Genomic DNA, 23,076 nt, shown 5'->3' on the forward strand with positions numbered 1-23,076 from the left:
ATTTTCAATTATGTTAATTTAATTTGTTCGTCACTCTTTTGAATGGGATGTAGTTATAATGCAGACCTCCAGGAAGCCATCTGACGGAACTCCGGCATCGAAATCCCGAAATAGGACTAAAGATAGGCGTTGAAATCCTGATCCCTATCTTTAGCCCGATGACGGATTCCCGACAGACGGCTTCCCGAACGAAGTTAAGCTGGGACAGGGTTAGCGTTAGCCGTGTTTTAGGTTTAGGCAACCCTGGGAGGATTTGGTGTTAGGCACCCGCCCCCGGGGAGAGTTAGGGTTAGGCTAGGGGGAGGTGGGATTAGGGTTAGGCACCCCCCCGGGGGGGAGGTCAGAATAAGCCCCTTCCCGGGAGGGTTAGGTGTGGGGTGCGGGCACGGGGGGCTAGGTATAGGCACCCCTGGGAGGATTTAGGGTTAGGCACCACCCCGGGAGTGTTAGGGTTAGGTACCCCTAAGGTTACGGGGGGGAGAGGGTTAGGTATAAGATACTTACCTTGTCCATCGGGATTTTGGCTGTTCGGTTTTCCAGCGTCAGGATTTCACCCGGCGGGATTACATATCCAACCCCTTTTAAAAGTGTCTTTATATTAAGTTAGCAGTCATTGAAAGCAGGATGCCAGCACTTTTTATCTACAGTAATCTCTATATTATTAAGCACATTTATGTGCATACAAAATACTAACCATTAAAACAAAGAAAACTGAGACAGGGGGGTCAATTTACTAAAGTAAGTTTTTAGAAGTGAAGCAACCAATCAGATTCTAACTATTATCTAGAAGGTGCTAGTTAAATGTTAAGTAGAATCTGATTGGTTGCTATGGGCAACATCTCCACTTATAAAAACTCTCACTTTAGTAAATTTACCCCTAGGTGTTTCGCGACTAAACGATATTTAGGGTGAAATATAAAAATTGTAATTTATCAATGGAGTAGTCCTACATTTATGGTAGTCGGTCTTTAAATTGATGGTTCACCACTCTTTCCACCAAGCTCATTTGTACTGTATGTGCACTCATATTAACAAAACGTGCATCGACACTTACAGGGATGCTTTCATATTTGTGTCAAATAGGCACATGGCTTCACCAAGCAACATTTTCATTGCACTTTAGTAACTTATGCTTATTATTATTAAAAGGACCAAGCAGGTGCTGTTATCTCGGTCTGCTCCCCTTCTCTACCCCGTGCCACGTCCCGCTCTGTCCAACCGTGCCCCACTCTCTGTCCACTGCTTCATTCTGTCCTGCCCTATCCCTGCTCTGTCTCACTCCCTCCCCACTGCAAGTACTACCCCTTTTGAGCGCAAAGTGTTCCTCCAGCTAAAGTCTGTCCCGTTACTTGTTGCAGTGGGAGCTGTTGGAGGGATGGCTCATGCCACAGCTCCCACTGTGCATGCATGTTGGAGATGTGACAGACCTTAGGAGGTTATTATATAAAATTAGGTATATAAAGTACTGAAACCGAAGACAGGTGAGTTTGTAAAACAAAACTTAATTATAAAGGTATGGTAAACAGTTGAGGTGTACCAGCACTTCACTTCCTTTGAAGCTAGCTGTTTATTGACACTGCTGCAGCTAGTAGATGTTCTGTCTGCACCCAGTGATTTTGCTCATTTTAGAAAAATTGTCCTTCATTTGATAAAAGAGGAGATGCAGGAACATTATAAAACAGTGTTGGAAACCTAATGGATAAACTTCCAGGCTAAAGAGACACCAACTCAGCTGTCCCTGATACCTGTATTCTTATAATTCCAAAGTTGAATGGGGAAGTCTTTGATTCATGTGGAAATCTTAGTTGCCACATGGATTTGCCAGCAGAAAGCAAATACTGTAAATTCATAATTCCCAAATATATTCATATAAGGTTACCCAAAGAAGAACAAAACATAAACTAATACAGGTTGAGTCTCCCATATCCAAAATGCTTGGGACCAGGGATATTTTGGATATCGGAATATTCCATATTTTGGAATATTTGCATACCGTAATGAAATATCTTTGGAATGGGACCCAAATCTATACACAGAATGTATGTATGTGTTATATACACCTTATACACACAGCCTGCAGGTCATTTTATACAATATTTTTAATAATATTGTTGCTCAAACAAAGTTTGTGTACATACATGAAATTAAACTATGTTTCATATACACCTTATACACACAGCCTGAAGGTCATTTTATACTATATTTTTAATAATTTGGTGCCTTAAACAAAGTTTGTGTACATTGAACCATCAAAAAGCAAAGGTTACACTATCTCAGTCATGCTAAAAATATTCCGTATTTCGGAATATTTGGATATGGGAGACTCAACCTGTACTAAGAGACTTGTATAGTTGTCATCATGCAGCTAAGTTACTTTTATTTTTATTCTTTCTGTTTCAAATTTTAGGGAATGACAGGACCAGAAGGCTTACCTGGTCCACCAGGAACATCAGGACCTAAGGTAACAATATATTATTTTCTTACTTTTAAATTATCCAGTACATGCATATGAATAAGTTAAATGTATTCAATGTTTTGTTCATTCACAATCCACATTCATTTAAATATTGTGATAATATAAATGTTATGAGTATAGAATCCAGACTTTTCTGTAAAAGTGTCTGGACTGCTTTGTGACAAAGTATGAAATACTGTATTTTACGATGAAGACTGGCAGCAAGCGCCAGAATTCTATTGCATATCATATTCAAATCTTATATTTGAAAATTAAATTATTAGGTTTTAATTTTATTAAAAAGATCTGAAGCTTTATATTTGGCAGGTTTATTGTAGTGTAAGTTGTTATCATGTAAAGCTAAACATATTTCTTTATAGGGAAGTAGAGGTGATACTGGAATACAAGGGAAAGCAGGTTTAGCAGGAGCAAAGGTACGTGAGAAATGACTTTAATATGTACTTTCAGTTTCCTAAAGCTATAATGTTATTAAATTCTCTCCTCACTTAGGGCTATTGGCAAATTGGAAGATTTTTTTGTATAAATGAAAGACATGTTTTTTTTTTAATTTAGTGTTATTATAGCAGTAGTGTGAGATTCTTCTACATGTAGATAAGTTGTACAGCTTTCTGTCCACACTGTGCTCTTAATGATTTAGTGAATAAAGTTGGCAGATTTAACAATTTTTTACTGGATTAATTGGATGTCAAGTTGCTTTTCTACAGTTTCTTCATCTGATGCTTTTCTATACATTTTATATTTTTCTGGATATTAAAAGAATATTTACAACTAATAACTCATGCCTCTCCTGGTAGGGGTCTCATTGTGATCTTTAAAAATAGCAATCCCATTAGCAAATAAGCAGACTACAAGAAGCTCGTATTTACCATATCTCACTGGCTTGTTTCTTCAGGCTACTTACAGTCAGGTCCATAAATATTGGGACATTGACAGAATTTTCAGATTTTGGCCTCTATTCACCACCACAATGGTTTTGAAATGAAACAAACAAGTTGTGCTTTAACTGCAGACTTTCAGATTTAATTTGAGGGTAATTACATCCAAATCGGGTGAACGGTGTAGGAATTACAACAGTTTCAATATGTGCCTCACACCTTTTAAGGGGCCAAAAGTAATGGGACTATCAACTCAAAAGCTATTTCATGGACAGGTGTGGGCTATTCCCTCGTTATTTCATTATCAATTAAGCAGGTAAAAGGTCTGGAGTTGATTCTAGGTGTGACATTTGCATTTGGAATCAGTTGCTGTCAACTCTCAATATGAGATCCAAAGAGCTGTCACTATCAGTGAAGCAAGCCATCATTAGGCTGAAAAATCAAAACAAACCCATCAGAGAGATAGCAAAAACATTAGGTGTGGCCAAATCAACTGTTTGGAACATTCTTAAAAAGAAAGAATGCACCGGAGAGCTCAGCAACACCAAAAGACCTGGAAGACCACGGAAAATAACTGTGGTGGATGACAAAAGCATTATTTCCCTGGTGAAGAAAAACCCCTTCACAACAGTTGGCCAAATCAAGAACACTCTCCAGGAGGTAGATGTATATGTGTCAAAGTCAACAATCAAGAAAAGACTTCACAAGAGTGAATATAGAAGGTTCACCACAAGATGTAAACAATTGGTGAGCCACAAAAACAAGAAGACCAGATTAGAGTTTGCCAAACAACATCTAAAAAAGCCATTACAGTTCTGGAACAACATCCTATGGACAGATGAGACAAAGATCAACTTGTACCAGAGTGATGGGAAGAGAAGAGAAGGAAAGGAACTGCTCATGATCCAAAACATACCACCTCATCAGTGAAGCATGGTGGTGGTAGTGCCATGGCGTGGGCATGTATGGCTGCCAATGGAACTGGTTCCCTTGTACTTATTGATGATGTGACTGCGGACAAAAGCAGCAGAATGAATTCTGAAGTGTTTCGGGCAATATTATATGCTCATATTCAGTCAAATGCTTCAGAACTCAATAGACGGCGCTTCACAGTGCAGATGGACAATGACCCGAAGCATACTGCAAAAGCAACCAAAGAGTTTTTTAAGGCTAGAAAGTGGAATGTTATGCAATGGCCAAGTCAATCCCCTGACCTGAATCCGATTGAGCATGCACTTCACTTGATGAAGACAAAACTGAATGGAAAATGCCCCAAGAACAAGCAGGAACTGAAGACATTTGCAGTAGAGGCCTGGCAGAGCATCACCAGGGATGAAACCCAGCGTCTGGTGATGTCTATGCGTTCCAGACTTCAGGCTGTAAGTGCCTGCAAAGGATTTGCAACAAAGTATTAAAAAGTGAAAGTTAGATTTAGGATTGTTTAGTTTGTCCCAATACTTTAGGCCCCTTAAAAAGTGGGAGGCACATATAGAAACCGTTGTAATTCCTACACCGTTCACCTGATTTGGATGTAATTACCCTCAAATTAAATCTGAAAGTCTGCAGTTAAATCACATCTTGTTTGTTTCATTTCAACATCATTGTGGTGGTGAATAGAGGCCAAAATCTGAAAATTCTGTCAATGTCCCAATATTTATGGACCTGACTGTATAATCTTTTATAATGTTGCACAGTGTCCACAGTGTCGATCATAGCACCCTATTACATGGCATATAATGTAGTGAGCAGAGCTTTAAATCTTCCTTATAATGTAATATTCTCCCCCTCCTCTTCCTCTCTTTGCCTTCACATGACATGCTGATAGCTATCTATGGGCCTGATTCACGGTTGTACGCCATGCTGATATTTACGCAGTTGGACAATTTTCTGCGCTGTTTTATTACAGCGCATGCATCTGAGTCGCACAGCAGAGACCTAGTGCCTCTGCAATGTTGCTCACAGAGAGGATTTAGACGCAAAGTGATTGACAGTTATGGATCATTTGTGGGTGGTGATGGGTGGTAAGAGAGTGTCGGATCCAGCGCCTGCATCTCTGTATGGAGTCTTAATTCCATAATCTATTCTGAGTAGTCATAAGGTAAGGCCGATGATTGACTGATCTGCAGGCCCAATGTTACCGGCCACTGTAGTTTTGCAACCTACTTTTGAAAAAATATTTGGCTATCAGTTACATGCTCTTAAATCAGGCTTAAGCAAAGGTAAGAGAGAATGTAAAAAAAAGTTAAGCAAAGAGCAATTTTATTCCATAAACCATAATGAAACGGCTGTAGCAGGTAAATTCAGATGACCAATGGGAGACCGAGGTGTTGCAAACAAGTAAGCTTTTTATTTTAGACTTGAAAAGGCATAGCCAGTGTAATGGCTTCTTATATAAAGCAAGCACAGTTCAGGAAAAATAATTCAGATTACATGAGACAGCAGTTGAAATGAGCAGAGTATTCCCAGCACAGTCATGGTTCAAATTGTCCAGCGTAGAGAGACCTGCTGAAGGAGCAAACTCTCCCTCACCTTTCCACTGACTAACTAAACTTACCAGGTTTTTATACCTTTGCTGGTCTTAATTGAGGTAAGGGTGTGGTTCCTCCCTGGCTGCAGGGGGTTTAACCCTTTCCTCAGAATGTGGGAGAGACCCATTCTGTCACAACGGTATAAATGCATTTTTTATTTTTTGCATAGAGAGAAAATATGTCTGCTTTAGCATGTAGAGAACAAATTCTGGACAGCTGAACATGAACAAATAATAATAAAACAAAAGAGAAAATTGGGTATTTTATCAGTGCGATGATCTCGGCTGCCTACCCGCCTCTCAGAATATAATCAGAGTAACACCACACTCTATGTACGTTTGACCAAAATATGAAAATCACTCTGGATATGGGTTGGCGCTGGCAAATTCAATAACATTGGAATAATGTATAATACATTAAAAAAAAAAAATACTTAATCCTTCAACAAGAATTTCCATCAGTATTTATCTCAGTACTGATCTTCCAGTAGTATTGGATAAGTTCACCATTTCTTGCAAATTCATGTAACAGAAAGAAGTAAAAAAACATAGGGAGAAGAACGGAATCTCGTCACAAAATGATACAAAACACATGTCAAACAAATGGTGTATTTGAGACTGCTTTAGAAAAGTGGCATACTCTACTCACAATGTAGGGGAGAAATAATAAGCACATAAAGGTTTCTTTGTCCCACCCGTGTCAGGTCTTGCATGCAAACACGTGTGAGACACTTTAGAATTGAAGTAAATGGAGGTGGGCGGACCCTACGTACATCAGTAGGTACTTTATTCCTCCCATCAAGATATCTTTTAGCAATGATTCACCTTATTGGTCCCAGCTGTACTGTCCCTCATTCCACAATATAGGGATGCATAAAAGGAAATAATGGCCTTATGAATATAACATTTATTCATGGATATTCAGTCCTGGCAAACAGACTTTGGAACAGATGGTAACAAATATATATAACCTGAAATGTGGGTTTTGGGGTCCGGACCTCCATACTCAACTACAGTATCACTCCAAGCATCCAGAATAGTCCAAAACAAAAGAATCCAGTAAGTTCTCAAGTCCCCCTCACTGACGCGTTTAGATTCAAGTGAATATTTATCAAGGTATAGAGGAAAAGTGTCCAGTCCAGTTGTCCAGTTTTATATTCATGAGGCCACTTTTCTAAAGAAGTCTCAAATATTCCACATGTTTGACATGTGTTTTGTGTAATTTTGTGACGAGATGCTGTTCTTCACCCTTTCTTTTTTTACTTCTTTATGTTACATAAATTTGGGAGAAAAGGTGAATTTATCCAATAGTACTGGAAGATCAGTACTGTGACAAATATTGTTGGAAATTATTTTTGAAGGATTAAGTATTTTTTGTATGTATTATATAACAATGTTATTGAATTTGCCAGGCAACCAATATCCAGACTGATTTGTATACTTTAGTCAAATAATAATCAAACATTTTTTAAAATACAATCCTTACATATCCAGAAAAATACATATAATGTCTAAAATAAATGAATTCATAAACAAGCATACAGTAAATAGGTTATAAGTAAGTCTAAACCTCAGAATATCAGTCTCAGGGGTCTATTTACTAAGCAGAGTTAGGAGATAGAGTGAAAAGTGATAAGTAAGTGATAAGGTGCCAGCCAATCAGCTCCCAACTGTCATTTTTCAAACACAGCCTGTGAGATGACAGTTTGGAGCTGATTGGCTGGCACCTTATCACTTACTTATCACTTTTCGCTCTGTCTCCTAACACTGCTTAGTAAATAGATCCCTTAGATCTCTGAAAACCAGTGTCTTTTCTGAATTCTCAAAATTCCCACAAGCTTTGTAGATGATAACTTCTCATGCACAGCATATGATAGATTCCAGCATGACATGATTTACTGTACTTAACCCTTAACACTTTTATATATTATATTTATGGAAATCACCAGGATTATATTCCTTTATCGCCCAGGCTAAACCATAAGGCTAACATAGATCCTAGACTTTCATGCAGCAAAGTTTGGTATAAATAGGAGTACACTTATTTGTGCAACTAAATTACTACTTAACTATTATAATAATATACATACAATTTCTCCACCAGGGAGTAAAAGGGGAAGCTGGCCTTCCAGGCCCACATGGATATACAGGCATGCCAGGAAGTACAGGCGCAAAGGTAAAGATTTCTATTTGACATTACTTTGATGTTTAGTTGATGTATTGCTGTCTTTAGACTATAGACTTCTCCTCTTCCTCTTTCCAGCATTAGTGAGGAGACAAGGAGCATGCTGCATATGTGGGGATGGGTACGGGATGCCAAGATCCTGGCAGTCAAATCCTGACGCCGTCATTCCAACAGGGTTAGGATACCGACACCTGTCGGTAGATATCCTAACCCCCCCTCTCCCTCCCCTAACTGTCCCTCCCCTAACTCTCCCTCCCCAGTGCCTGACCCTAACCTCACCCTCTAGTGCCTAAACCTAACATTCCCCTCCCCACACCCTAAAACTAACCCTCCCCCACAGCGCCTAACTCTATACCTCCCCCTAGTCCCTGGTCGGGATGCTAGCGCCGGGATTCCGATACCGGTGTCGGTTGCCGGCATCTCATGCACTGTGATATTGAACGTATCCTGCACCTGTGACAGTAGATATTAGAGTTAGGGGGAGGGTTAGGGTTAAACAACAGGGGGAGGGTTAGTGTTAGGCAGTGGGGAGAGAGGGTTAGGGTTAGGCTGCAGAGGGGGAGGGTTAGGCTGCAGAAAAGGTGGGTTAAGGAGAGGGTTATTAGTTAGGTTTAGGATAATTATCTAATTGGGTCAGTACTCTGACTGCCGGCATCCCGTACTCAACCCCTGTGAACATTTTTCATGCTGTTTGAAAGACTGCTTTGTATATAATGCATGTTGTACATTTTAATATAATCCAAACTTTTAAATGAATACATATTAACCCTGCGTCAGGCACAGCTGGCCTGACAGGCGCCACAAAGCTGTTCTTGCTCACCTCTCCGCCGCAAGGGGGTGCAGGGGTCTGCCCCTCCTAGTACCTTCCTATATCTAGGTGTTATTTGCAACCCCCCTAGTCAGTTTTCCCGCCCCCTGCGTGGAGTGCAGTAGTGACCTTCCTTGCGCCCGAACTTGTCCGACTTTTGAAGGTACGTATTTCTTTTTATTTTCTCACAATTTTGTGTATTTTGCTCATTTTTTGAATGAAAATTACAAAGGTTGTGGGTATTATGTGGAGATTTGTAGGTTTGTCCAGGGTGGCCTCTTAGGCACACTGCGCCCAAACTTGTACTCATGTTCGTTCGTTTGTTTTACTTGCTTTAAGGTTAATAAATGTGGTTTTGTGAATCAGATTTCCATATATTCTCTCTTTGTACATCCTAATGAAGGTCACTGATCACTTTAAGAGTGTTAGAATTAAGTTAATTAGGTGCTAATGATGATTTTATAACAGGCGCCTGTCAGGCACACTGCGCCCGAACCTGGGATTCCCAGAGGTGCGCCCGACGCAGGGTTAAATAATGGGCAACCTTTCACAAAGATTATAGTTTATTATTATTTTTTAAAAATTGCGTTATGATTTATGATTGTTTCATACCATAATAACTAATAGCTGAAATACCTTTGGATTTCACCAGCCTATTCACATTTGTTTAAGATAGTCTGCTGAAATTCTTCTTTTGATATAAAAAATGTGTATAACAATCAGTGGTGTCCCTCCCCGCGGTGTCACCTGGTGCAGGGAGGTATGCTGTGCTGGCGACGTTTGCGATGCTTGACCTTCCCAACACTGAACCGGAAGAGGTGGCTCCTTCCACCATTTGCATGCTCTCTGCAAAACCGCTCGCCGACGAAAGGGGGCATTGCCTCATGGGCAGGGGCGTGGCTACGCTGGAAGGGGCATGGCCTCGAGGCTCGAACCCCCATGTGCAAACAGTGGGGAAAGGGGGTTGCTGGAGGTGCGGAGTGACTGCCCTGTTTGCAGTGCCGGCTCCCTCACAGTGTCAGGAGCTGAGTGCTGCACTTAATTATACAGTGCAGCATCTGGCTCCTTGTCAATGAGGGGGAGTCTGCACCTTGGTGTCACCCCTTGGCAGGTGACACCCGGATGTGACCCACATCCCCCGCACCCCCCTTGTGACGCCACTGATAACAATAGAAACTCTAAAAATATATATCTATATATTATTGATAGATATGCATATACAGTATTGATATGTTTGCATGATATTTGATAATAAATTCTGTTTTTTTTTACAGGGTGATAAGGGAAATCACGGAGAACGAGGGAGTCAGGTACTAACTCTGTCACTAAAAATAGTGTCATTAGAAATAATAATAATTCAATACTACTACTACTACTACTACTACTACTACTACTACTACTACTACTACTACTACTAATAATAATAATAATAATAATAATAATAATATTGTGTTTACAGTGGTAGTACAGATAAAATACTTCTGTTGATATTCTGGTATTTCAGCTGCATGATTAGCATTGAGAATCTATGCAGTCAATTTATAAATGGGAGAAGACCCCTAAATACTGTACTGCGAAAACTGCCATTTTTCGCAGGACTGAGGGATTCTCCTATTTATCATTCATCGAAGCCTGGGATGGCCATCAGCACGTATCACCAGAGTTGGTCATCTCAGGAGGTCTCCTATAATAGGTTCCCCATGCAAAGCAGAATTACCTGTACAGTCAGCTATCCTCAAATGCTACTAACATGCCAGGATGGCGATAGCAGGGTGTGATAAGGAGAATATGATTCCAGTGTAAGGTTCTGTCTAGCATCGCTCAGCTGCCTCTGAAACATTTTATTTATAAATAGCAGCAAAGTTTTTCTATTGCTGTGATATGCACAGATATTATATCTCTTTTTTATTCTGCTTTTTGCTATATAGACCCCTATGTGGGTAAAGATCAATCTTATTTCATCAATAAACTAGTAAATAATACATAATATACTGATGCAATGAGCTTAAAATGTAAATATGATTAGTAGATTGCACATCATATGGAACACTGTAACACCCCTGTAATTGTGTAACTGTAAAGAAATCAGAATATTACAATGGCACGCCGGGATGCTGACTACATGACGTTTTGGGTTTAGCACTGATTTGATAGCTTTCATGTTTTTATAGTTTTACATTTCACTTTGAGGAATGAAGCTTAATGAATTGCAGCCATCACAGTATATTTAAAAGCTTGAATTATATATAAAAGACAGCTGGAATCCCAGTGGGTGCATGGAAGAGTGCTTCCCTAGGATTTATTATCCTAAACTGGAGCAACTATTACTGGGACCACAGCACAGGTATGGCCGGCCTCATCCTACAAATCATCACGTTACATCTTACTCATCTGCCCGCTACATAACAGCTGTACCCCTATCCACTATGATAGTTGGGCATGTGAGGAATCGTCTGTCAGCAAAACTGGCAGGGGGAGAGGACCCGCATAAGAAATTCCCCCGTATTTGTAGTATTTCCCATTGATGTCTGAGTTTAACATTTGAGAAAATAGTGTAACAGTCCACTAACTAATGCGCAGTTGTTGTGTTCATCTCCTGCAATGGGCATTAATTACTGTGAGCAGTTTCGGTGTCAGAGTAGACTCCATAGCAGACAGTAGATAGGTGCGCTAGAATAATACAGTGAAATACACTATTAACAATTACTGCAAATAAAATAGTTATTAGGTACTTTATTAACAACAGATAATAGGTAGCAATAAATCAGAAATATTTTAGACCCATTTTTCATGAATTACTATCATCCTGCAGATGTAACCATACACCTGGTAACTTAATATTAAAATTCTATAACAGTTCCTATATTAATAAATATTATTTTTATGTACCTTGTTTTTCAAAGGGACAAAAAGGAACAAATGGTTCTCCTGGTATTACAGGTACAAAGGTATGTAATATACCCCTTCAAAATATTTATATATTCTTAGCTACTGTATATACACATTTAATACTTTTTTATATGTTTTTTTTTATTGATGAATTGACAAAGATAAAATACAAACATACATCTTGGCAATAAAGATAAATGAGAAAAACAATAATATCTGAAGTTACACAGCATATAAATACAGTCGACATTAGGATAAAATACATTAATAATAATACAGTGACAAGGAATATTGGGAGGCAAGCTCGCAAATGAGCATATAATCCAGTGGCAAATTTCCACCTTGAGTAACATAGAAATTTGTCTTAAGACACATATATACAGAGGAAAAATATGGACACAAACATCAGAATATTGCAAACTTTCAATACAACTTTTCAGAAGGGTATGCCAAATTTTTACTTTCAACTTATCTTTATGTTGTGAAGCCTCCATCCAATCCATCATAAATAAAAATTAGATTCTGGGCATCAATAAGGTCATTGTGGGTGGGTCTGGGGTAATCCATTCAGAAAGTATTGTCTTTTTGGTAGCAGCTGCCAAGTTAGCAAGCAAGATACGCGTTCCTTTTTGAAGGTGCTTAGTAGTGTTATTGGGAAGTATATTCCAGAAAGCCCATGCCTTAGAAAGTCTAAAATAATGTGCAGGGTGTGAATAATATAAATTTGGAGGTCGGACCAAAAAATGTGTACTTTAGAGCAGTCCCAGTGTTATGTCTGCATTGGGACCCTGACATTGATAGCAATTAGAATTTGGAGCATCTCCAATGAGATATTTAAGCTTCGGTGTGAAATAAACCCTATGCAAAATCATCCTTTCTTGGGGATACTGGGGAGGATGAGGTGGCAGAAAGGGTTGCTTTATCCAGGGCCGCAACTAGGGGGGGGGGCTAGAGGTGCACGTGCACCGGGAGGGAATTGCGGGGGGGTGAAAATGCAGACTCTGCCATCTGAAAATGGCCGCCGCCGAAGAGGAGACTAATGCTAGAGGTTCTTACTGGACCTCTAGCGTCTGTCTCTTCCTTGGCGGCGGCCATTTTTGGATGGCCGTTTTCAGCAGATTCCATGCGGACTAGCCGTCCGCATGGACTCTGCTGAAAACGGCCATCCAAAAATGGCCGCCGCCAAGGAAGAGACAGATGCTAGAGGTCCTACTGGACCTCTAGTGTCTGTTAGCAGAGCGCAATGCACACAGCGTTCCCGGAAGTGCCGGGAACACTGGCGCTGCAGGGAGAGGATGCTGAGAGCTGCATCTTCTCCCTTCAAACCCCCCTGGCAACGAGCATAAACCCCCCTGGAACCCCCCTGGAAACGAGCATGGAACCCCATGGCAACGAGCATGGAACCAGGGACGTCTGAGTAATGCACTACCTTATGGAGGAGCAAGGACAAAATCCAGGTACGGGAAGGGAGGGGGGCGCAAAATTGCTGCCTTGCACCGGGTGACAGATATCCTAGTTTCGGCCCTGCTTTATCTATAGCCTGCCCTCAGTCTGCAGCCAAGAGCCGCTCCAGGATGGCCACTGTTCCAAAGGTCTGCAGGGCTGGACTCCGGTGTCCACAGCATCCTAGGAAGCCGGCGGTGGTCCAAATGCCTTCCCTGGTTTTATCCCTGGAGGTCTCCCCTAGCCACCTGCCAATTTGCAGTGGCATGGATGGGCTATAAGTGTTGTTTTGGGAGCCTGCACCGGGAGCTTTCTAAAATGCGGCCGCGTCCATTGGCCCACCCACCGGAAGTCCCACTTTTAATACTTTGACGCTTATGTTAAAATTACTTTAACCTCTTCAAGATCAGAGGTTTGCCACCAGATAATTTTTGTTATGATGTGGTTAGATTGGCTTTATTTGTATCCATGAAAAATATTTTTGGGGGACATATAGAAGTTTCTTTTGGAAATATGTTAATATAGATTTCTTTTTTGTATTAAATGTACTTTTCCATTCAGTCAGAGCAATAATGACTATAAAGATACCAAATATCTGTATGAATTTATTTTTATCCCAAGTGAAACCTTTAGGAGACATGAGACAAAATAGTTGTGTTTTAGTTTTGTTAAAAATAGATCCAATACAAACAGAATTGTTTGTACACATTGTGGGTTTAGGAACCAAATGAAGTATTGATATTACACCAAACGTCTTCCACAGTAGGGTGATGGGAGGGATACACCTTCTATGCTATAACATTTATAAGTGCAATTTTCCGTGAATGGGTTAAGGATGAAAAAAATTGATTTAATTCAAGGGTTATTTCAGACACCAGTTATTCATTTTCTGCATTGGTACAATCCTTTATTTTTTATCAAAAGTTAAGTGAATAGCAAAATGTATGTCTCAATCTTATATTGGGCATGAATTATGCCTAGACTTTGGCTAGTTTAAATCTCTGCTTAAGTCCGCTGCCTAGTGTTTATCTGTATGTCACTGCATAAGGGTGCCTCAATCTCTCCACTGAATCATAGGGCAATTGTAGCTAGCACATGGATTTTTCAGAATGAGCAAGTACTAAGTAATACATACACTCATCAGCCATAATATTAAAACCGCTGACAGGAGCAGTGAATAACATTGATTATATCAATATAATGGAACCTCTCAAGGGGTGAGATATATTAGGCAACAAGTGAACACTCAGTTCTTGAAGTTGATATGTTGGTAGCATGAAAAGTTGGAAAGCGGAAGGATCTAAGCAACCGATAGGGACAAATTGTGATGGCTAGATGACTGGGTCAACGAATCGGCAGGTCTTGTGGGGTGTTCCCAATATGCAGTGGTTAGTACCTACCAAAAGTGATCCATGGAAGGACAACTGGTGTACTGGCGACAGGATTATGAGTGCCTAAGCCATGATCTAGTCTCTGTTTCAATCCAAAGAAGAGTTACTGTAACACAAATTGCTGAAAAAGTTAATGCTGTCTATGAAAGGTAATTGCATTAGGTAACAAAGAGAACTACCGCACAGGATTGAATCGACAGGCCTCAATGGTTTTTATATATATTATTGTATTATGTATATATAAAAATGTAAATAAAGGGGATGTGCTACCTACTACCAGTTTACATGCACAAAGAAAAAAAGGAAAGGGGTACTATACTGGTGCACTAGTCGAATTGTTATATGGTTAGAACATAAAAAGTAACTTTTATTAGCTATTCCTTAAAATAAGATTCCCGTCCGGGAATTATAAGGTGGCAATGTATTAAAAATTATAGGTTGAGAAAAAGAAATTAGAGATTAAAATTATGTGCCAGGGGTCTTATCACTTCATCAAAATGGCTCCTTATGATATCATAATATCTTGTTTGTATAGCATATGGTTCATATAAATACACTGTAATTATCAAAATCGTGTATTGTCTTATTTCCACCGTGTATTATTCACCGCATTGAACATATATCATGTGTGTAAATGTCATAGGACCACACCTAAAATGATCTGAGAGTACAGTGATAGCCCTTTGTAACTGGGGGATATCTCCTCCTCTTATTGTTATATTCAATAATCCTCCAATGATTAAACTGGGTTAGTGCTGAGCAATGACCTGCCTTCTCAATGACTATCATATTTAATAAGACTAAGGACCTCATTCAGAGTCTTTCGCTAGATGCGATCGCTCGCTCCCAGCATATGCAAATTTGTCAAAGTGACGCCACGGGAAGCGATCGCTCGCCAAGGCATAAGGACGCTCACCATGTCTTAGCGAGCGGCCAGCGTACGCCCAATCACACAAGCAGAACCACCCACCAGCACACGTCATCTCCAGGAAGTGTATTAAAACATTGGTACATCAAGGACAATCGGAAGCGATCGCAGTGCTTGTGGTTGCCTTACCCTACCTCAAGCACTGCGAGGACTTCAGTGTAAAAAAACAGGCATGTGACGTGTACTATGATGCTGCGTGTTAATTATGCATGCCTCTAAAACGGCGTTATTAGTGTCCTGCCCCTGTTACCACCCACAAACGGTCTCTCCTGTCACTCATTTCACTGGGCTGTCTTTGCTGGGCGAGCGAGTGTCCTGCGATTGCACAGAGTAGTTTGCGCACATGCACAATGAAGCGTGCGCATGCGCGTACGCAAACCATCGGCCGCTTGCGAGCACACAGCGCTAGCGAGAGACTCTGAATGAGGTCCTATATGTGGACGATTATCCTCTTTATATTCTAAAATATAGTAACATCAAATCACAAAATTACACATTTCTGATTTGATCCTTGTATCCCTCAATAATATCATCACATTGGATTAGAACATGAAGAACATGAACATGAAGTAGGATTATAATCTAACCTTAATTGTCACAGATAGACTCCCTACATATATATTTTAATCTTTTAGTATAGCTTTGGGATATTATAATGTGCAGTAAATATGTCCCAAGTCAGCATAGGGAATCTCTCCTGTGTGTCAATTGTATATAGTGTTTACACCAATAGTTTATTAACAGGTTAATTGTGAAACAGGTCACTCCTCCTACCTAGTTCTCGCTGTACTGTAGATTAAGGGCCTGACTCAGAGCCGGACGCGATTTGCGCTCGCTCGTTCAGAAAAAGGGGCCGGCTATTTAAATTGAGCGCTCGCTCTCTGCGGTCTGTTGACGCCTCTATGTCTGAGCGAGCGAACGAAACATGCGCTCGCTATTTTGTAAAGACGCCCCCTGGCCGCTCGCATCTTACGTCATCTCCGCTATTTATTAGATTAATCAAGTACATCGAAAGGCGTCTGAACTGCTCGCAGTGTTTGTGGTAGGATTTTCCTACCGCAATCATGTGAACAGTTCAGGCTAAGAGACAACCAAGTGACGTGGCCGATGATGCTGCTTTGTTAATTATGCACACCCTAAAAATGCCCGTTTTGACCGTTTGGCACGCCTGCGTTCGGATCACCACTCCCCGTTTTCAAGCACCTTCCCCTGTTACCACCCACAAACGCCTCATCCTGTCACTCAAATTAGCAGGCACTCGCTATTTTGCGAGCGCACGATTTCCGACCGCACTGACTGGTTGGCGCATGCACATTACAACCCATATGCATGCGCAGATGTGCGAACATCGCTCGGAGCGAACGAGCGGCCACTTACGAGCGGCTCTGAATCAGGTCCTAAGTCAGGAATCTATATTCAGTTTGTTAATGCAAACTGATAATTCTCTTGTTCTGATTATATTGTCCTCAGAGAATCACAACAAGTTAATTAAGTTGCAGTTTATAACTACACACTGTGAAGTTCCAAATGCATCTTGTAATCAAATGTTCAAAATATACACAAAGTAACACTGTAACAAATGTATGAGAGTAAATTGTTACTAGTTCCTTAGACTCACAGGAGTTGTCAGCTAGTGATCAGCCCTTCTCTGCTGATTATAGTCAGGCTTATGAAGACAATTGCTGCCTGCTCCTTTGAGGGAGTGTGTGAGATCTAGCCGCAGACTGGTCAGAGGGCATATGCTGACTCCTATCCACCAACGAAAGCACCTACAATGGGCAAGTGAACCTCAGAACTGGATCATAGAGCAATGGAAGAAGGAGGCCTGGTCTGTGGATAACCAGGTTCGTATGCATTATTTACCTGGAGAAGAGATTGTACCACGATGGACTATGGGAAGAGGGCAAGCTGGCAGAGGCACTGTGATGGTCTGGAAACCTTGGGTCATGGCATTCATGTGGATGTCACTTTGACATGCACCACCTACCTAAACATTTCTGCATATCAAGTACACCCCTTCATGGCAATGGTATTCCCCGATGGCAGTGACCCTTTTAGCAGGATAATGCGCCCTGCCACACTGCAAAAAATGTTCATTAATGGTTTGAGTAACATGACAAAGAGATCAAGGTGTTGACTTGGACTCCAAATTCCCCAGATCTCAACCTGATCAATCATCTGTGGTAAGTGCTGGAAAAACAAGTCCGAGCCATGTAGACCCCACCTCATAACTTACATGACTGAAGGAATCTGCTGCTAACATCGTGTGCCAGATACCACAGAACACTTTCGGAGGTTTGTGGAGTTCATGCCTTGTCAGAACAAAGCTGCTTTGGCAGCACAAGGGGACCTGCACAATATTAGGCTGGTGGTTTTAAACTTTCTATGTTAGGCTGATCGGTGTATGTGCTGATGATAGGAGATCTGTTAGATGTGAACTTTAGCTGGAGTCTGAGAATAGGGTTGAAAACCATGGCCCTATAAACTATGTTAAGTCTGTGCATTTTAAGATAAGACTATATATTCTCTCTTCCATTTTCATGATGCGCATATCATTTGCAATTGCAAATTAAGATAAATATGTATTCATTTTTTAATTTGCTACCATTTGTTTTTCAAGGGAGAACAAGGAGCTGATGGTTTTAAAGGAGAGGTAGGTATCAATCTTGAAAAAATCAGTGTTATTGTCTGTTCTTGTCTGTCTACATTTTTTCAAACAGGAATGCTCGCAACCCAATGTTCCTCATTCTTCAGTATTCCTCACTGAAGTCTATTTATTAACCCTTTCACTGCTGAGGGGTTTTATTTGTCCTATGCTGAGCTCATTATTCAATATTTGCACTGGACACATTCCAACATTAATATCAAACACCCACATAAGTTATACATTGTGTTATTCAGAAGACTTTGCATTCTCAGAAAATACCATTAGTGTTTTTGCTCATTCTAACACGCCAATAAAATGTAAGTAAATTTGTTCTTGACATTTCAAATAAGTGAACTGAAGGTAAGTGTACTTGTCACAAGGGGCCTGATTCAGAGGATGACACTGCTGCGATAATATGCAAATGGAAGTATCAGCTTTCCCCTGGTGTTGTAGCCTGTGTCTGAGTGTGCAAGGACTGAGACACCCACTTTCAGCATTTCTGCACACTGTAATACTGCCAGTGATTCTTTAGATGCCACTATCGGTGCACCGTCACGTGCACCATCAATATTTGCACTGCCCCCGGCCCAGCACACCCTTGACTAATGGTCAGTAGATGCAGAAGGACTATTTTTATTATTTCAGGGTACTTCATGGAGTCCAGTTGGAATGTTTTTTTTTTAACCCAGTATTACATTTACTGACCCTGAGAAGCTAACTGTATAATAAATTTGGTCCAAAAAAGGGTCTCAGGGAGTCTTTATTTATTGAATTATTTTTTACATTAAACTTTTGTATGTGTTTTTTATTTAATTTTTTCCAGGGTGTACTACATGTACTAACAGACCCAGGTGCTAGGGCAAGTGATTCTCCAATTGCCAGCATGCCCTGACAGTAATTTCTGGCATGCAACCTTGCAGATACCTATAGTGCGCCATGGACAAAATGTATTTAAATTAGGGGTGTGCACCGGCCACTTTTCGTGTTTTGTGTTTTGGTTTTGGATCTGGATTGGTTTTGCCAAAACCACCCTTCCGTGTTTTGGGTTCTGGGTTTTGTGTTTTGGATCTGTATTTTTTTTTAAAACAGCATAGAAACAGCTCAAATCACAGAATTTGTGGGTTTTTCTGCTCCTATGCTATTATTAACCTCAATAACATTAATTTCCACTCATTTCCAGTCTATTCTGAACACCTCACACCTCACAATAGTGTTTTTATGTCCAAAAGGTTGCACCGATGTAGCTGGATGACTATGCTAAGCGACACGAGTGGGCAGCACAAACACGTGGCCCATCTAGGAGTGACACTGCAGTGGCAGACAGGATGGCAGTTTGAAAAACTAGGCCCCAAACAGTACATAATGCAAAGAAAAAAAAGAGGTGAAAGATGGAATTGTCCTTGGGCCCTCCCACCCACCCTTATGTTGTATAAACAGGACATGAACACTTTAGCAAGCCAATCATTTCAGCACCAGGGTCTGCCACACGACTGTGGCTGAAATAATTGGTTCGTTTGGGCCCCCACAAAATAAGCTGGCAATTAATCTGTCCCTGCACGAACTGGCTCTACGGAGGCAAGATGTCGTCCTCATCCTCCTCATCCACCGATTCCTCACCCTCTTCAGTGTTGTGTACATCTTCAGCCTCACAGAGTATTAATTCGTCCCTGCTGAAATCCACCACCACAGGTCCCTCTGTACGTTCTGGAGGCTGGTCTCCCTGGAAGAGTTGATAATTAATTTTTATGAACATCATCTTCTCCACATTTTGTGGAAGCAACCTCCTACGCCTTTCACTGACAAGGTTCCCGGCTGCACTAAACACTATTTCGGAGTACACACTGGAGGGGGGGCAACTCAGGTAAAATAGAGCCAGTTTGTACAGGGGCCTCCAAATTGCCTCTTTTTCCTGCCAGTACAGGTACGGACTGTCTGACATGCCTACTTGTATGCTGTCACCGATGTAATCCTTTAACAGACAACGCACGCTTGTCGCTGCTGCTTTGAGAATGCAGGTGTGGCTACAGCCCACACAATTCACAAAGACAGAAAAAAAAGAAGAAAATAATTCCTCCACCATTCTGTCAGTGGTGACAGTATCATATGCAGTGACAGTAGACATGTCAGAAATTGACATTGTTGGCACATCCTTCAGTCCGGACCAGATGTCCAAACCGGCCCTTGACTTATGACACAAGCTCACGCTTGGTGCTGCTGCTGTGTTGATGCACCTGCAGCTACTGCGCATACATTTCGCACACAAACACAGAAAAAAAAGAATTGTTTTTTTTTGTGGAGTGCACTTTGGTGGTTACACCACCCTTTAACAGACTTATGGGACACAGGCACACAGGCACACGCTTGGCGCTACTTTGTTGATGCACGTGCAGCCACAGTGCACACAATTCACAAACACAGAAAATAATTTTTTATTTTGTTTGGAGTGCACTTTGGGGGTTACAGCACCCTTTAACGGTCAAGGCAGCTGGCCCTTCACTTATGACACAGACGCACGCTTGACGCTACTTTGTTGATGCACGTGGGGCTACTGTGCACACAATTCATAAACACAAAAAATATATTTTTTTATTGTTTTGGAGTGCACTTTGGGGGTTACAGCACCCTTTAATGGACAAGCCAGCCGACCTTTTACTTATGACACAGGTGCACGCTTGACGCTACTTTGTTGATGCACGTGCGGCTACTGTGCACACAATTCATAAACACAAAAAAATATATTTTTATTGTTTTGGAGTGCACTTTGGGGGTTACAGCACCCTTTAACAGACAAGCCAGCCGGCCCTTTACTTATGGGACACAGGCGCACACTTGGCGCTGCTTCTTTGTTGATGCACATGCAGCCACAGTGCACACAATTCACAAACACATAAAATTATTTTTTATTTTGTTTGAAGTGCACTTTGGGGGTTACAGCACCCTTTAACGGTCAAGTCAGCCGGCTCTTTACTTATGACACAGGCGCACGCTTGACGCTACTTTGTTGATGCACGTGCGGCTACTGTGCACACAATTCACAAACACAAAAACATATATATATATATTTTTTTTGGCGTGCACTTTGCGGGTTACAGCACCCTTTAACGGTCAAGCCAGCTGGCCCTTTACTTATGACACAGGTGCACTGTTGGCGTTACTTTGTTGATGCACGTGCAGCTACTGCGCACACAATTCACAAACACAGAAAAAGACAAAAACATTTTTTGGAGTGCACTTTGGGGGAGCAACCCTGATGCACAGATCACCCCCTGGACAACACTACAGCACCCCTCTAGGACTACAGCCTTTATGGGATACTGCACAACACAGTCCAGCCAGCCCCTATAGACTTTGGAGTGGACACAGCCCCTAGGACTGCAACTGACTGCACAACACAGCCCAGCCAGCCCCTTTGACAGCAGCACAACACAGCCCAGCCAGCCCCTATGGACAACAGCAGCACAACACAGCCCAGTCAGCCCCTATGGGCTGAGTGGTCACAGCCCCTATGGACAACAGCAGCACAACACAGCCCGGCCAGCCCTAGCTCCCACCCTCCCTCTTCACTGTCCACAGCCGGAGTGAGAAATGGTGCCGACGCGGGGACCTTTTATAGAATCCAAAACCCGCGAGATCCGGAAGGCGGGATGATGATGTTTTGCCACGATTTCAGATCCCAGTCAGGCGGGAAAAGTCGAGCCTGACTCGGATACGACTCGGACCGGGGGGCTCGGTGGGGTTCGGATTTCAGAAATTCGAACCCGCTTATCCCTAATTTAAATCTAATTCTAAGTGTACACTTTATTACCACAGGTGCTGGAAAATCTCTAGGGGTTTATTTATGAAGTGTAGGGTTGTTTCTGGCCAAAATTTTAATTTACGTAAATAAATCCCTTAGTGTTATCGGTACTTTGTGGGCTCCACTTCACTGGGGAACTGGCATTAGGCTGAAAGCGCTAGTGCTGGTTTAGTACTTTCCCCACACTTTATAATTATTTAGTATAAATCCCTATGCTACTGGTAGGTGGACATTTAACATACAATGGTGATTTTTTTATCGGGTAAATAATTCAGTACTCATAGTTTTCAATTATTTCAACTATATCTGTAGGTTGGAATTCTGGCAAATCAAGCATGCTGGAAAACTGTTTAAGTGTTTGGCCAACCGTTCAGAACAGTAATTTCACCAACTGATCTGAATGATTATCATTCAGTATATGGCCAGCTTCAGTAATATAACTAGTACTTATTAAGGGCTACTAAACTCAATGTATAAGGTTTATAAAAAAATCTGATAAAATACATTCTAGCACCCTGCACCTGTCACAACCCGTGCAGTTCCTCTTTCCTGCCTGGGGTGTCGCTCTCTGCTCTGGTGCTTCTAGCACACTCACCCAATCAACAAACTGTGAGATACAGACCAGAGTGTGCTAGAAGGAGCAGAGCAGATAGCGACACCCCAGGCAGGAAAGAGGAACTGCACAGGTTGTGACAGGTGCAGGGTGCTAGAATGAACACTACATTCATGTAAAAGGTCATATAACTTTAACTTGAGAGTGACACTGCATTTATTTTACACACCGTTACTGCAGCTTAGGCTCAAGCTGGGTACACACTACAAATCGGGACGAAAAGGCAGTTTCCGAGTGTTCGGTCCAAGCATCTGTGTGTAAACTACAACTCTGGCCAATGGTCGGGCCCAAATCAGTGACATCATGTCCTGATATTAGGAATGCTACACAACATTTGTTGGTCCCGGCGGAAAATGTAGCGTGTACGGAATTCCAACTGTCGGGTTCCGATCCCTGCTGATAGTTCATGTTAAAACGTCCTCTTTGTGGGTGTTTGTATTTACACCAGCAATAACGTGTCTTTTCTTGTCTGTAGGGCCTGGTTCAGATGTGGAAGCA

At 41.4% G+C, this 23,076-nt stretch overlaps 1 protein-coding gene across 1 annotated transcript in view; it reads left to right on the forward strand.

The window, feature by feature from the left end:
* COL21A1 (collagen type XXI alpha 1 chain) overlaps positions 1-23,076 on the forward strand; it is a 344,603-nt gene that overhangs the window by 297,835 nt on the left and 23,692 nt on the right. The window contains exons 19-24 of the mRNA XM_088455921.1: positions 2,408-2,461; positions 2,836-2,889; positions 7,983-8,054; positions 10,146-10,181; positions 11,775-11,819; positions 18,143-18,175. Coding sequence (XP_088312047.1) covers positions 2,408-2,461; positions 2,836-2,889; positions 7,983-8,054; positions 10,146-10,181; positions 11,775-11,819; positions 18,143-18,175 — 294 coding nt within the window. The remainder of the gene's footprint in view (positions 1-2,407; positions 2,462-2,835; positions 2,890-7,982; positions 8,055-10,145; positions 10,182-11,774; positions 11,820-18,142; positions 18,176-23,076) is intronic.

Source organism: Taudactylus pleione, unplaced genomic scaffold (assembly GCF_031769625.1).
Source record: "Taudactylus pleione unplaced genomic scaffold, aTauple2 ptg000678l, whole genome shotgun sequence".
Lineage (NCBI taxonomy): Eukaryota > Metazoa > Chordata > Amphibia > Anura > Myobatrachidae > Taudactylus > Taudactylus pleione.